Here is a 14,841-nt window from a genome sequence, read left to right on the forward strand (position 1 = left end):
GAGATTCAAATAGACAGAACGAGCAAGAAGAGCCCCAGCACGTGATTCACATCGCTCGAGGATCAAAGTTATACATTTCCTTTGGTTTGTTTTATTTCTATTTGTAGTTAATTTCAATATTAATTTGTGTTTTTTCCCAGTTTGTGCTAAGTAAAATCGCATGTCCTTAAAACCACAATATAAATTCAATTGTTATCCGTTTTTAGGGTAAATATAAAGCAAAATAAATTTTGAAATAAGAAAGAAGAAATAAAAAAGGGATAATTTCACATAAGTACACTTGGGGAAAGCACTTTTCAGCTGCCTAACCCACAAATACAGTTTTCATGCGGTAGCCCACAAATAATTTTCAGCCGCCTAACCCACAACTTCATCAACTACACCCAAAACGCCTAAATCAAATTTCACTTTTTTCTTTCATTTTTATCTTTACCATTTTTCCATTTTCATTCTTATTTATTTTTTACTTCCCTCTGTATAGTACTTCCTAAACTTCACAATATCAGGAAGTTAAAGTAAAAAATAAAAATATATTCATTGTTAGAGTCTATAATTTTATTTTTATATTTTTTTGCAAAATTTAAAGTTTTGTAAGGGAAATTCTTATTTCACTGGAAAAAATAAAAATTTACATTATTAAACACCTTATATACATTGTTATACACACAAATATACATGGTTATAATTATGTATAATCTTGTATACTTGTGTATAATCATGTATAATTCTGTATAACTATGAGAATACCCACAAATATACATGATTATACAACGTATATATATGTATATACAACATATACATCATTCTTCCTCCCTTCAGAAGTTATTTAAAGTGAGAAGAAGAAGAAGGAGAAGAAGAACAAGCAAAATCACCAAAACCCAAAAAGGAGATTTCATAACTTAGAAGAACAAGAACTTATTCTATTGAGCCGCTGTGTAAAAACCAAGAAGAACAAGTGAAGGGATCTGAGTATGTCCATGGGCAAGAAAAACCGTAAATCCAAAACCAAAAGCAAGCGGAGAAAATCCATGTTTTCTCCTAAAAAATCTCAACCGTCAGATCATATGCCGGTAACGTCCACCGCTAGCACTCATGATCATCAGAATTCTCAACAGATCAATCTCTTTTCTTTGCACCCAAAAAATTTAGTCGACGACAAAGACAGTGGGGTGGGGAGCAAGAGATTGAAAATGAAAGAGAAAGTGGGATGGGGAGAAAGTCTGAAAGAGAATTTGGGAATCGAAAAATTTCCTCTGCATAAAGAAAAAGAGTGGGGGCGGCGATGGCTAATCAGTGAAAAAAAATTTCAACAATATAGAACTGGGCCATACCGGGTAAGAAGGAAATATATTAGCGGTATTTTGTTAGGATAGTGGGCCAAGTGAGTAATTTCTTCAATAAAAAACCAACTGAATTACAACTTATCATTATTATAATTATGTGGACTGAGATTACTTTTAAAAGAAAAGAAAAGAAATATTTGAGAACTCGGGTAAGGAGAATAAGCCTCTCTAAGTTGAGGACATGTTATCAAGTAGTATTTGTCAAATTCACATTGACGGTTGATCATTATATAAACAGTCGTTTTCTTCACTAAACCAAGCCATCGCCAAGGCCTGGTAAATTTTATAAACAATATGAAAAATTGAAAATCATAACGTGTAATGCTCTCTTCTCTAACAAAGAGGGTTTGTTTCTTTAACTAATTTTTGTCACTTTGTTTTGGACACGTATCTCGCCCGTGTATTTCTCGTCAATTTTTTTTTCCAAAAAGTTAATAAAAAAAATAGTTGTATACATATTCTTAAACATTTCCTTGATTTTTTAAAAGGCTTAATACATACTTTCCCCCTTCAGCTGGAACATAAATTCCTTGACACACCCTAATTTTACGTCAACCTTTTTAAAATTCTGTCTTTTGCAGGAACGTAAGAAAGAAAAATAAAAATAACAGGATCTGTTATCAAGTATTTGTCAAGTTCTAATTACCTGTTTCTTGGGGAAAGTCTCATATTAATAGTTGGGAAAAAAATTAAAGAAAGTTACATAAAAGATGTAGGTATTGTATATTTATGATATGAGGTCTTCTGAGAAAAATGATGCAAATTTTAACTCAAAGCAAGTAATATCACACTTGAACTACTTTTTGTCTTTGATTGATTTGCTATATACCAGAGCACTAAAGCTCCTACCTTCGTCTCATATCAAAAAAAGAAAGAAAGAAAAGAATCAAAGCAGCTAGCACTGCGGTATAATATAATAATCCGTTGCTAAAACAAAATATAGATTCCAAATTAATGCTAATGAGTCTTGTCATTACTAGCTAGTCGTTTGACTTCTTTGTCTTGAGCCAATTGAGAAAAGAAGGTGCATTAGAACAATAATGTAACTGATGATAAACTAATTGAAACAGCTCAAACTCAAGAACAAAGATGTAAATTAAACCACAGCTTATATTTTAAGCAGACCAGCTTCCATTTTTGACAGTGTCATTGGTTTCAGAGACCTTTTCCTTGGGAAGTGCTTTTGGGTTCACCACATCCACTGGAGGTACAAAACCCTAAAATATCCCCAAAAAATGGACAGTTAATTAGTGAAGTAAAACAAATGCATTATATTATTGATGAACTATTATTGCAACTGCACGTATTAGGTAAAGTTATCATCTTTAAATAGTAAAGCGAAGAACAATTAAGTTGCTGAATATGTATATACATGCATTTATGAGCTATGATCTTCTTTAAATACACCTTGCACTGGTATATAAGAAATTAGACAGACCATTACCTATTTATTCATGTTGAGTTCGGGATTTTCCTCTTTATATATATATATATATATTCCTCTTTAAATATATATTTGTTTCATTCTCCCCGTCTCACTACTCCAGATGCGAAGCTAGAGTTCTAGCTACGGGGTTCGGCACAACTCAATAGCTTTTATCAAAATCTTAATCTTGTATTTGTGTTAAAAAATATTGGATTAGTCTGTCTGACTCTTCTATCTAAATATATCACCATATGTATCTTGATAAATGCTACTAGTATATATTTAACCCCTTCCCTTCCCAATTAGTAGTAGCAAGTAATAATATGTCTTGTTTTACGAGTTACTAATCTATTTTTTTATGAATATTTGTCAGTAATTATTTTTTAGGTGACTTAATAGTATTCTTTTATACTATCAATATATAGAAGTTAAATTATTACAAATACTTGGAAGTCAGCTTTCATCAATTCAACAAATTTTAGTTAGTTTTCTAATTAAAGTTGACCTTTGGTTCAAGTTCTCTGTTAAAGGTTTCTTTCCTTAATTGGTTGAAAGGAAGAAAAGGAGAAGGGAATTAACATTGTATAAGGGAGAAAGTAGGAAGAAGGTAGACCGGCTAATAGCTAGGCGGATGAAGATTATTTATGAGGCTCTCTGATATTCAATTGATAAACAATACCTTATCCTTATTTATATAGGCATATGCAAAAATAAAATCCACATGAAGGTTTTATTTTTTATAACACTTTTTATAAGGCCCTACGATGGTTGAATTAGGATCTCCCAAATTCAAGGAATAGGAAAGCTTAACTTATGCGCGCGATTAATATCCATCCACAAGTGCAAACCAAAGAAATATATATTGACAATATAAAATGCCAAATATATATATCAAACAAAGTTTGTTATACTAGTAAATATGACTCACTACCACAAAAGAAGAGTAGTGAACCAATTTTCATGGTAAGATAGGTTATATATGTGTGCGCGCGTGTGCGTGAATATCACATGGGGAAATGAGAGAAGATCATATAGGAATAATAATAAATTTATGATTTTCCTAAACGACAAAACAAAGATTTTTAGTGGATACAGATAAAATAAATAAATAAATAAATGAATAAATGTAGATCAAGTATCCGATAAAATTAAAGATTTCGCACGAACACGTGCCACATAAATAAGGAATTAATGGAAAAAAAATATAGTCTACACGACAAAAATATAGATTTTGTAGCTTATCCGATAAAACAAAGATTTGTAGCGAATACACAATAAAAAAGAATGAATAGATAAATGTAAAACAAGTACCAGACAAAATTAAAGATTTTTTGCGAACGTACGACAAAAATAGAGAATTAAAATTTTAAAAAGAAAAAGGCAATATAGGTTATTGGAGATAAATGAAGATTTTGCATGAGCTATACAACAAAAATAAAGAATTAAAAACATACTTTGCACGACAAAAACCAAAATAGTAGATTTTTAATGAACAAGTTCCATTTAAAAAGGGGAAGTCACTTAATTATGTACACAACACAGCAAGAGTAAAACTTAAAATTCTCAAATGTATCAAAAGTTTAAAAGCCGTGCAAAAGCATATAGAGCATAGAACTTGATAATGACGTGTTCATTTCTAGGACGATTTATATTCTTTCATCTAATTGGCAATTCACCCCTGTCAAATGCTCGCACTTAATTAAGATCCAGTTTATTCAAAGTAAATAGATCCATTTTTGTCCTTTTACTAACAAACTAAACATCAAACAGATATCTTACCCAATAAAATTTAAATGTATATCTATATTATTATAAAACCATGAATATAATATAGGTTTACAAAAATAACCTTATAATATTAAGCGTAATAACTCATAATAAAAGGACATAACCGAAATTCTAGATATTAGCCCTATAATCCTATTAATTAGCTTTGTAATTTGTTTAGGTTTCTTTTGATAGTCCGTCTATATTTATTTAGAGTTTGTTTTGGGTTTATTTAAACAAAGATTACGTCATTATGAAATCCAATTTAAAATATAACAAAACAGAAAACATATCAACACATATATCGTAACAGTTAACCATAAATTATTTTTTCAAACCAAACACTGTTGTGATATCTATTTCTTCTTTTATTTTGAGTGGGTTATCTCAATATGATTCCTTATCAAAAAGTTCCAACTTTCATATAAATCATAAGAGAAATAATCATAGGCCAAATACAAGACATCCAAGTAAGAAAATACAAGCGTCAATTAATATAGCCTTTTGACATATATTCATCCGAGATCCAGAGAAGTTTTACTTCTTATATATAGTATATGTGTGTTTGCTTTTCTAAAGCTTCTTTCTTTTTCTATTTTTGATAGTTGTTTCTTACATTGTTCTCACCACTGGCTTGATAAATATTACTTTGAGTTTTTGTTTCCAGATGACTCATTAATGCAATAGTCCATCTTTTTATGGCCATATGCATCTTAGTGTATGTTAGTTCTTATATTTATTTATCTGCATTTTAACCCAATTAACTTTAGGATACATATCAGACTAAATAAATCAGGCAATAAAGGATCACTTATGTTAATCGAATCTGTGCCATGATTCTATATTTTTAGTATAGAAGCACGAATTTCAAACAAATATTGATCCATGAAAATATTCTCGAAATAATAATGAATTTTCTTACCCTTAAAAAATAAAATTATTATTATGGATAGTAACTATTAGATAAAATTGTAAAATTAAGAACTTTGACTTCAACTAGAATTTCATCTATAATTTCATAATAGATTGTGATTGAAGAATCCATATTTATATATTAGTAACTTTTTGTTGAATGGGCACAACTTGAAAAGAATAGCTTTGATAATTTAAAAAAAGTTCCTCACCGCTTGTGAAGGAAAAAAGAAGAATTCGGAGAGTGAATTTGAGTTGGCAACTCGCTTCAAGAGGATTTAAAAGGTCACTATTCCTAATTATCTGTTATTCTTTTCTCTTTCAGCTATTTATAATTTTATTGGTGAACCAGTATTCTGTTTTTCATTAATTTTTTAAGTTTCTAATTATATTGCATTTTAATAAGTAATTAAGTATATAATTGCATTCGCGCATTTTATATGTTCATACTTGTTTAGAATTTCTAGCAATTTGTTCCAATATTATTTCTACTTTCACCTCCTTTTGATGAAATCTCTTTTAGGTTACCATGTGAAGCTCATTATTGTATTGTGATTGCCTACATTAACCTTAGATGTGTGAAGGAAAATAAATGTATGAGAAGGATCAGTAGTTTCATTTAAAAAATAATGTATTAAAACCAATATACTAAGAGTGAAATCTTTATATCACATATGAGAAAAAGGAAAAATGGAAGTCAAAAAGAATGGTGATAAATAAATTATAACAATCTGAAGGATAACATGTGCCAATAAACTCCATTACTAATATTGACATATTCCAATTAAAGATCATAAGTTTCTCCTTCATCTTGTAGTTCTTAAACAACCAACAAGAAGAAGCAAGTTAATATGGTTCAATCTCATATGTTCACAGTAGTCTCCTTGCCTAATTCGTCCATAATTAACTAAAAAATAATAGTGATAATAAAGTATTTAATCATGAATAACACTTTTCAAGTAACAAGTATCCATATTCTTATGTCAACACTATAAGCAATTTGGTGTATTACGTGCGAGACACGTACATAGAGACTAGTGCAATTAAACGTATCCGTCAATTTTCATAATTTTATAGTCTTCTTTGCAAAGCGCGCTACAAGAAAAAGGGTTATTAGGGACCAAGAACTAACGACTAGTTAAAAATCTGGTCTCTAAAAGTGTACATATAAGGACGATTTCATTTCCTGGTCCCAAAATCGCGTTTTATATTCTAAATAAACAAAGAGATTTAAATCTGGTCTAAAAAAAAAGACAAATATCCGGTCTCTAATAGTCACATTTTAGCGGGAGAAGAATAAGTAAAAACTTTTTACTTTTAGGTACTTCCCAAAATATTTTCCCTCGTCTCTCTCTCAACCCTGAAATTCCAAGACGCCTAACACCTTCTCAATAGCTCTTTCTTCGGCACAAATTTGTTAATCCCTCGGCATTAGCTACTTCAAGGGTAAGTTAATTTCTTCAATTTCTCACGTGACTCAATTTTTAAAATGAAAATCAGAAACTTTTTCCTTCCGTTACTTTCTCTTTTTCTTTCTTTCTTTTGACATATGGTTCTTTGATTGTGTTTATTTCTTTGTTAGAATACTAATTTTTGTTGTTTGAGAACTAGAAGTGAGGGTATTGGGTTTGAAGTTGGGGCTTGGAGGGCAAGAGTCATCTTAACGTTCTATTTTTTTTAATCTATTTAAAATTTAATTATTGTTGTGTGAGAGCTAAAGTAAAGTATTTGAGTATTAATTGTGGAACTTTGTCTATTAGGGTTGTATTAAACAAGTCTTTTGGGAACTTGATTGAAAGACTAAGGAATGTATGTCGTGGGTATATTGTGTGATATTATTTGTTGATGGTTTTCTTATGTGGTGATGAATTGGTTGAAATTTTTATATATTATGTGCTATAATTTAGTTTCTTTACTCTAGAATTTTATGGTTTTTTTTAATTGTATAACCAATTTATTGATCTTGGTAAATCCAATATGATATTTAAGAAAAACTCTAGACGAGGAAGAAATGGTGGTATGCATTGTCTTTGTTAACGTATTTCCCTCCATCGTCTTTGTTTCTCTTTTTAAATTTGCATGTTTTAATGTTGACATTATTTTGGATCATCTGGTCCCTACAGTCCCAGTTGTTTGATTCATACTGCACTAGCTATGAAAGAACGTGTGTCTCTGTTCGTTAATTAAGAATATCCAATAGTATGAGAGTTTTGATTTCATTGTTGCTGGCATAGAAATGTATTCCAGCAATGTGATATACTATGAATGTATTTGCTTAGCTTTTTACTTCTCATGTGATGATACAGAGAGTAGTAACAGGAAGCAATCTGAAGATCAAATTTGTTCTGCTCTCAATACTAACATGCATTCTATTACATAATGCTTTAATGAAGTTTAATATGTTGTGGTGCACTTGCGGGAAACTCCTTGTCGAGGGCTTGTGCACCCCCGGAATTAGTCGGAGCTCTTAGAGACTCGAACACCGGGTGCAAATCAAAAAAAAATATGTTGTTACTGTTTGTTGTAATGCTTTAGGATTGTATGTGCATAACTGCATATGTAGATATGCAAGATTTGAATATCCCATATCTGTTTTTCTTGAGGTTGTCTTTTCAAACTTACTAATTAAGTTTTATTGTTAATGGATTTCTTAGCTAATTTGGACTGATATCTATCTAAGAAATCTGAAGATAGATAAAGGAGCGAACTTCAAAGCTAAATTTAAACATCATAATCAGTAAAAAACTTGGTTTCATTAAAGTCCTTTGTTTTCACTGTCAATTCCCTCAAAATATCACAATAGTATATGTACCAGTGTCATCGTTAGTCAAAAATAATTATAGTAGAATGTGCATAAAATGAATAGAAATATGTAAGACACATCATGTATTTATTTTGCTGAGCAATTCTATATTATTTGTTTTGACTATCAATTAATAGTATATCTTATCTTGTGATATCTTAGAAAGTTTTGATCATTAGAATGAGTTTGCAAGTTTAATAAAAGGTTATGTGTACCTTAGTGTTTTTGTTATCCTAAATATATTTTTTCATCTAATATCTATATACTATTCAAGGTTATGGCACCAAGTAAGCAATGGATGCAGCTTGTTGATAGTCGACTTGATGAAGCTTATTCAATCGGGGTTCATTAGTTCTTCTATTGATGAGATGCAGAGAGTTCCAAATAAATGACTCAGAGGATTGCCTCCGAAAAATGTTTGCCACTGGTAATTTTACTTTGCTAGTTAGAGCAAATGCTGATATCAATATGCTTTATAGTGTTATTTGAGATGTTTCCTAGTAGTTATTCTTTTTCTGGTATTATCGAATTATATACGGTAGAGTATGACTTAATGTCTTAACTATGAAAAACGGTTAGAAAGTTAAATTTTTGCTTTGCTCCAGAAGAACTTTTCAATACTCTAAACTTTAAAAAAATTATTTTTATTGTAGGATAAATTTGAGAGTGATGACATGGATATTCATCGTGATCATATTTTGGGTTGGATGAAGAAAATGGAGAGGACAATTGCATGCAAAGTATGTGAAGGGTAAGCTAATCCAAAAGGCTCTTAAAAATGTGTCAAAGGGGGTAGACAAGAAAGAATAGGAATGGTTGCCCTTTTGGCTAGCAATTCTTATTATCGTGTTCAGTATGGTGATATTCTATTTACTCCATAACTCCTTCTTGTCTATATTGTGAACCAAATCTCATGTGTGAGTCATGTGCAGTCAGAGTAAATTACACAAATCTTGCTTCATGTTGAGCTAGACATTAATAGTCTTACTTTCTCGAAAAAGAAAAAGAAACTAAAGCAACTTTATTTGAAGTATATTCAGTCTTGGGTTTGAGAAAGATAAAGGAGCTTAATATCTAAGACAGCAGTGGAATTGGCTTTTGAGGAAGTTACTGAGTTATATTCTTTACTAACCTACTAAGATCTACTTTTGATTAATCCTCAGTTTGACTTAAGAGAATATCTTCTTTGGTTATATTAGGATTTTGTACTTGAACCGAGAGTCTTTCGGAAACAACCTCTCTATTCCCTCAGGGTAGAAGTAAGGTTTATGTACATACTATCCTCCCCATACCCCACTAGTGAGATTTTATAGGGTTGCTATGGTTGTTGTTGAGTGTCTTGACTTTGTGGAAAGATGCTTCGAAACAGGTCTCTGGTGAAAAAAAAATAACCTCTGGACCTACTAGAATTCTTCTCAATTGAGTCAAGATGCAGAATGTTTTCCAATTTTAAAAAAAAACAATGTAAATGTTTGTTCTAACAAATGAGAAACCAGACCTGCTGGAAAGGGACTAATTAATCCAAGAACTAAGCTTGAAAAGACTAGATACAATACTATTTATAGCAAATTGCTTATCTTTTAATTACTTTGCTCTAACACAACGTGTCATAGACTGTTACTTTCAATTTGATTTGTATTGTCTGTATTTTCAAATGCATAGTTCTTCAGTTAAGTGGACACAATTCCCTGATTCTAGAGCTAGGATCTTTTGGTATCTTGATAATGAAATCCACCCTCCTCCATTTTCCGCTGACACTCTTCTTGATTCTATGTATGCAGTTTAGATTGTATACTTTTAGCTGAAGTCCATCCACTTCAGTTTCTAGTGGACTACCAGTTTTTGAGGATACTAGTTTTGTATCTCCAAATACATTTTGCTTGTCTTAGCAGATCTTATCTTTATGTATCTTGCATTTGTCATCCTTGTGTACTTGACTTACATAATGTATTTTTTGTTGCTAATTTGTCCTTATCAATAACTGTGTGAAATGAGAAGAACTTCCTCAGCTGAGCCTTTTGACTATTAGTTTTTTTATCTTAAAGCTTAGGAAAACTTGACTTATTGTTCTTATTATCCAAAAAATAGATATATTATTTCTAATCTACTCTTGTTTATTGTCATGCAACCTCTTTTACATTGACGGTTTGTTTTTCAAGTATATATAATTACATTTGATGAATTTGGGCATTTATTCAGGTAAGTGGTTAAATAATTATCCCATTAAAATTTATTTTCTATTTTCCTTCAATTTATTCTTGAGAATAATTATTTGCATCTTTTTTTTCTAGATTTTGGAGACTATAATTTACATATCAAGATGCAGCTTTTGGATACATATATAAAAGATGACTATGGTTTTGTAATGATATATTATTGCAAAAACTATTATTATATGTTTAATCTAGCAATATTAATTAGGTGTTTTTGCTATGGTTTTTTGTAAAAGATATTGTGACTTACATTATGGCTATATATACATCTTGCCATTAACAAGAAGTTACTCAATTTTTGTGATAGAAAGATTTATATTACATTATTTCTTGTGACCATGGTGGTTAGAGAATTTTATTGATTAAAATTGAGATTTATTCATATAAACCTTTAGGGACTAGCTGTAATGTCTTTAAGGACCAAATTGGTTGTTCTTAAAATAGTCATTTGATCAATTTAATAGATACTGGTTTATAATTATGGACCAGAAAAAGTAGTTCCCAAAATGTTTTAGGGACCAGAAAAATCTGGTAGCTAAATCAATTAAGGACAAGATACTAACTAATTAAGGTATTATTTTTCTTTCATCATGGACAGAAATATGGTCCTTAAAAATATTTTAGACAAGGGAACACTGTTGGTCGCTGAAGCCCTTTAGAGACCGGCTCAAAATCCCCGTCGCTATTGACCTTTAGCGGCGAAGCATATAGCGACGGGTCGCGACCGGGTGATGCTGGTCGTTGTTTGTCTTTAAGGACCAGATTCTAGTATATAGGGATCATTTTTCTTGTCGCTAATAACTGTTTTTCTTGTAGTGGCGTAATTGTGTATACTTTTTCCTTTCCGTAATTATTACTACATTGCTCCCTAAAGTCTAGGGATTTATAATATTGTTAAAAAGAGGAACCAAAAACTAGCATTTTTATCTGCATACGCATAAGATCAGATTGATTACTCTTGTACTATTGTTCTTAAGGTGTTTCATTCAAAACGAATAGCTTATTCATAGGTTTCGCATCACATCATTCAATTACTACGACCAGCTATACACTAACACTAACAAAAATACATAGATAAGAGAAAAGAGTACATGTTAGTTAGTACCTCCATAAAAATTCTTGTGGCCTCTTCAGGTGTATGAGAGTTGATTATGTGAAGGGCCGCCTCCTAAAACAAAACATTAATTAACAACAATTAAAAACATCAGCATTAACTACTAAACACAATGCTTTAGAAAATACAAATAAGGCATATATATATAGATCCAAACCCTAAGAGAATTGAGTTCTTGCTCTGTTAAAGTCTTTGGCTCTTCAATGGACGGCGTCCGGTGGTGGCCCGTCTTAATGGGTGGTGATGGTGGCGGAGACTCCATATACTCAAACAAATAGAGTACTAAAGAGTTGCAAAAAACAGAGAAATTAAAGAATAATGTAGATGAAAGAAGAGAATGATAATAGATTTTACGGAGAAATTAAAGTGTAGAGGAGGAGAGGATAATTAACGTGGACGTGGCAGACGTTACAAAGGTGGTACCATGCATGCTTAATGCTTTACTTCTAACTTTCCAAAAAATTGGCCAGCCGTTTCTCATCTTTCATCTTTAACATCTGGTTCTGTACTTCACCTCTTTCCACTCCATGCCAAATCTAGCCATAAACACACTCACTCTCCCAACAAACTCTCTCTCTCTTTGACCTTGTTTCTTGGCGATCATGAAAATGAAAAGTAAGATGGTCTAAAGTTTAAGTTGGATTTTGTAGAAATTAGTCATAGCAATAGATGTTGTACATAGGCAATTGTAGTTGTACGGTGATAGTTGTAAAGAGAGTAAATAGACTAGCTAATTAATTGTACTAGTTAAGGCATAGGAGTTGTACTATATATAGTTGAGGGGTACAAGGGTAATAATTAACTACTTCATTTCTTTCTTTCTCTCTCTATCTACGACTTTCTCTCCTCTCCTTGTAAACACAGAATCAGTCTCTCTTTCAATATGGTATCAGAGCCATGAATCCATGGCGTTTTCTAAGTCGAGAATCTGAGAAATGGAGGATAGCTAGTAGTGTTCTACTACAATTTAGTTGAAGATCGAAGATTTGAGAGAAGCAATTTCGAGCAAACCCTAGTTTTTTCCAATTTTCGGTAATCGATCCAATTGCCCGCAATTGAGGTCATTCTCACTACAAATCTCACTGATACACAAGGTTCCTCATTTCAATCTTGTCTATTACTGAGAAATTGAGTTCGAAAATGACACAAGGAATCACAGATCTGGAGAAAAGCAATTCGGAGAAATTCACCGATATTCATCCTCGTCATCCTCTCTACCTATATCCATCAGACACACCAGGTAGTATCTTAATTCCACAACAATTAACTGGAATTGAAAACTACGTTGCATGGAGTAATTCAATGAGAGTCGCACTATTGGCAAAAAATAAATTAGGGTTTATAGATGGCAAGTATCTTAAAGAGCATTACAAAGGTGACTTAGAGCATGAATGGGAAAGATGTAATGCATTTGTGCTATCCTGGATTACTAATTCTGTGTCGAAAGAGCTTGCAAATGGCTTAATGTACTCAACCAATGAACACAATGTCTGAATAGATTTAAAAGAACGTTTTGATAAAAAGAATCTGACTAGGGTGTATCAATTGTTACGTGAAATTTGCACCATAAACCAAGGGACTGCTTCAATTTCAGAATATTTTTCAAAACTGAAAAATGCTTGGGATGAGTATTGGTCAATGGTGGCACTTCTTTGTGATTGTGAGAAGCACAAGAAGTATGAAGAACATATGGAGCAACATAAGCTAGTACAGTTCCTGATGGGATTAAATGAAACTTATGCACAAGCAAGGAGTCAAGTATTGTTGATTGTACCAGTGCCAACACTTAATCAAGCTTACAACATGATTATGCAAGATGAGAGTCAAAGAACACAGTCCAGTATGATTTCACAACTCAGCACAGGATTGCAGCAGATGAATATGATTGATCCAACAGCCTTTGCCTTCACTCAGAACAATAAGTCCAAGAAGAATAATGGGATGTACTGTAATTATTGTCATTTGAAGGTGCATCTGAAGGAGAATTGTTACAGTTGGTTGGATATCCCCCAGGTCATAAGTTTAATAGAAGAAAGGGCTTTGACAGGTCACAAGGTTCAGGGAATTACAAGGGAGCATCAGCAAATAATGCTAACTTTGTGGAAGAACCATAAGCTAGTAATACACCAACTCATAGTGCTTTGCCAATGTTTACTGCAGATCAATATCAACAACTTTTGAAGCTGATCAACCAAGAGCCAACTGTTGCAGAGTCAAGAGCTAATATGGTAGGTATAAAAGAACTTCTTACTACCTGTTTGCTTGCAGGTTCTGAACCTGATTCTTTGGTGATTGACACTGGAGCCTCAAACCATATGGTTTCTAGTCTGAACCTTTTAACTAAATCTACTCTTGTTAAATCTAATTTCAACAAAGTACACCTACCTAATGGGCATACAACTTCAGTAACAACACAGGATCCTTGACATTACCAAATGATATGTCATTGTATAATATGTTACATATTCCAAAATTTCAATATAATATGATATCAATCTCCAAACTCACCAAGGAATTGAAGTGTTGTGCTTTATTCTTCCCTGAGTTTTGTATCTTCTAGGACCTTTTTACTGGCAAGGCGGGGGTGATTGGTAAGGAGAAGGGTGGTCTTTACATACTTCAACCTACCAAAAAGTCATTACCAGTCAAAGGACCTTGGCAGTCTTCCTTTTCAGTACTCAGTACACCTAATCCAATTATAAGTTCTACTCCAGCTCTTCACACATCAGTTTCAGACTTATCTCACTCCTCATCACTGGAATCCAGTCATTACAATATATGTCATCAAAGACTTAGCCATGACAGTCATACAAAAAATACCTTCCTTGAAGAATCAATTGTTGAATAATGACTCTATGTCTTGTATTGTTTGTCCTTTAGCCATGCAAACTAGATTTTCATTTCCTACTAGTGTCAAGAAAACTGTACCTCCTTTTGAAATTGTACATATGGATGTGTGGGGTCCATAAAAACAATGTACTTACAATGGGTATAGATACTTCCTTACTATTGTGGATGATTAATTTAGAATGACATGGATTTATTTGATAAGAATGAAGAGTGATGCTTTTCTTTTGATCAAATCCTTTCTCACCTTAGCTAAAATACAATTTTTTGCCACTATTAAAGTCATCTGATAATGGCCTTGATTTTTTTAATTCACAAGTTTTCACACTCTTTACTTCTCTTGGAATTGTCCATCGGAGTTCTTGTGTACACACTTCACAACAAAATGGAGTGGCTGCAAGAAAACATAGACATTT

At 32.0% G+C, this 14,841-nt stretch overlaps 1 protein-coding gene across 1 annotated transcript; it reads left to right on the forward strand.

Moving 5' to 3' along the window:
- The first annotated feature begins 12,718 nt into the window (after nt 1-12,718).
- On the forward strand, nt 12,719-14,004 carry LOC138889850 (uncharacterized). The gene is made up of 3 exons (XM_070173187.1): nt 12,719-12,980; nt 13,077-13,625; nt 13,739-14,004. Exons 1-3 carry the CDS (start codon nt 12,719-12,721, stop codon nt 14,002-14,004), a joined length of 1,077 nt encoding a protein of 358 aa, XP_070029288.1.
- The last annotated feature ends 837 nt before the right edge of the window (nt 14,005-14,841 follow it).

The sequence above is a fragment of the Nicotiana sylvestris genome, chromosome 4, assembly GCF_000393655.2.
Source record: "Nicotiana sylvestris chromosome 4, ASM39365v2, whole genome shotgun sequence".
Classification (NCBI taxonomy): Eukaryota; Viridiplantae; Streptophyta; class Magnoliopsida; order Solanales; family Solanaceae; genus Nicotiana; species Nicotiana sylvestris.

Bases quoted from the DNA above. Each gene is read 5' to 3' on its own strand.
- LOC138889850 (XM_070173187.1), top strand. From the start codon at position 12,719: ATGACACAAGGAATCACAGATCTGGAGAAAAGCAATTCGGAGAAATTC. The intron at 12,981-13,076 runs GTAATGCATTTG...ATGTCTGAATAG, and splicing joins AGAGCATGAATGGGAAAGAT to ATTTAAAAGAACGTTTTGAT. The intron at 13,626-13,738 runs GTCACAAGGTTC...TGTTTACTGCAG, and splicing joins AGAAGAAAGGGCTTTGACAG to ATCAATATCAACAACTTTTG.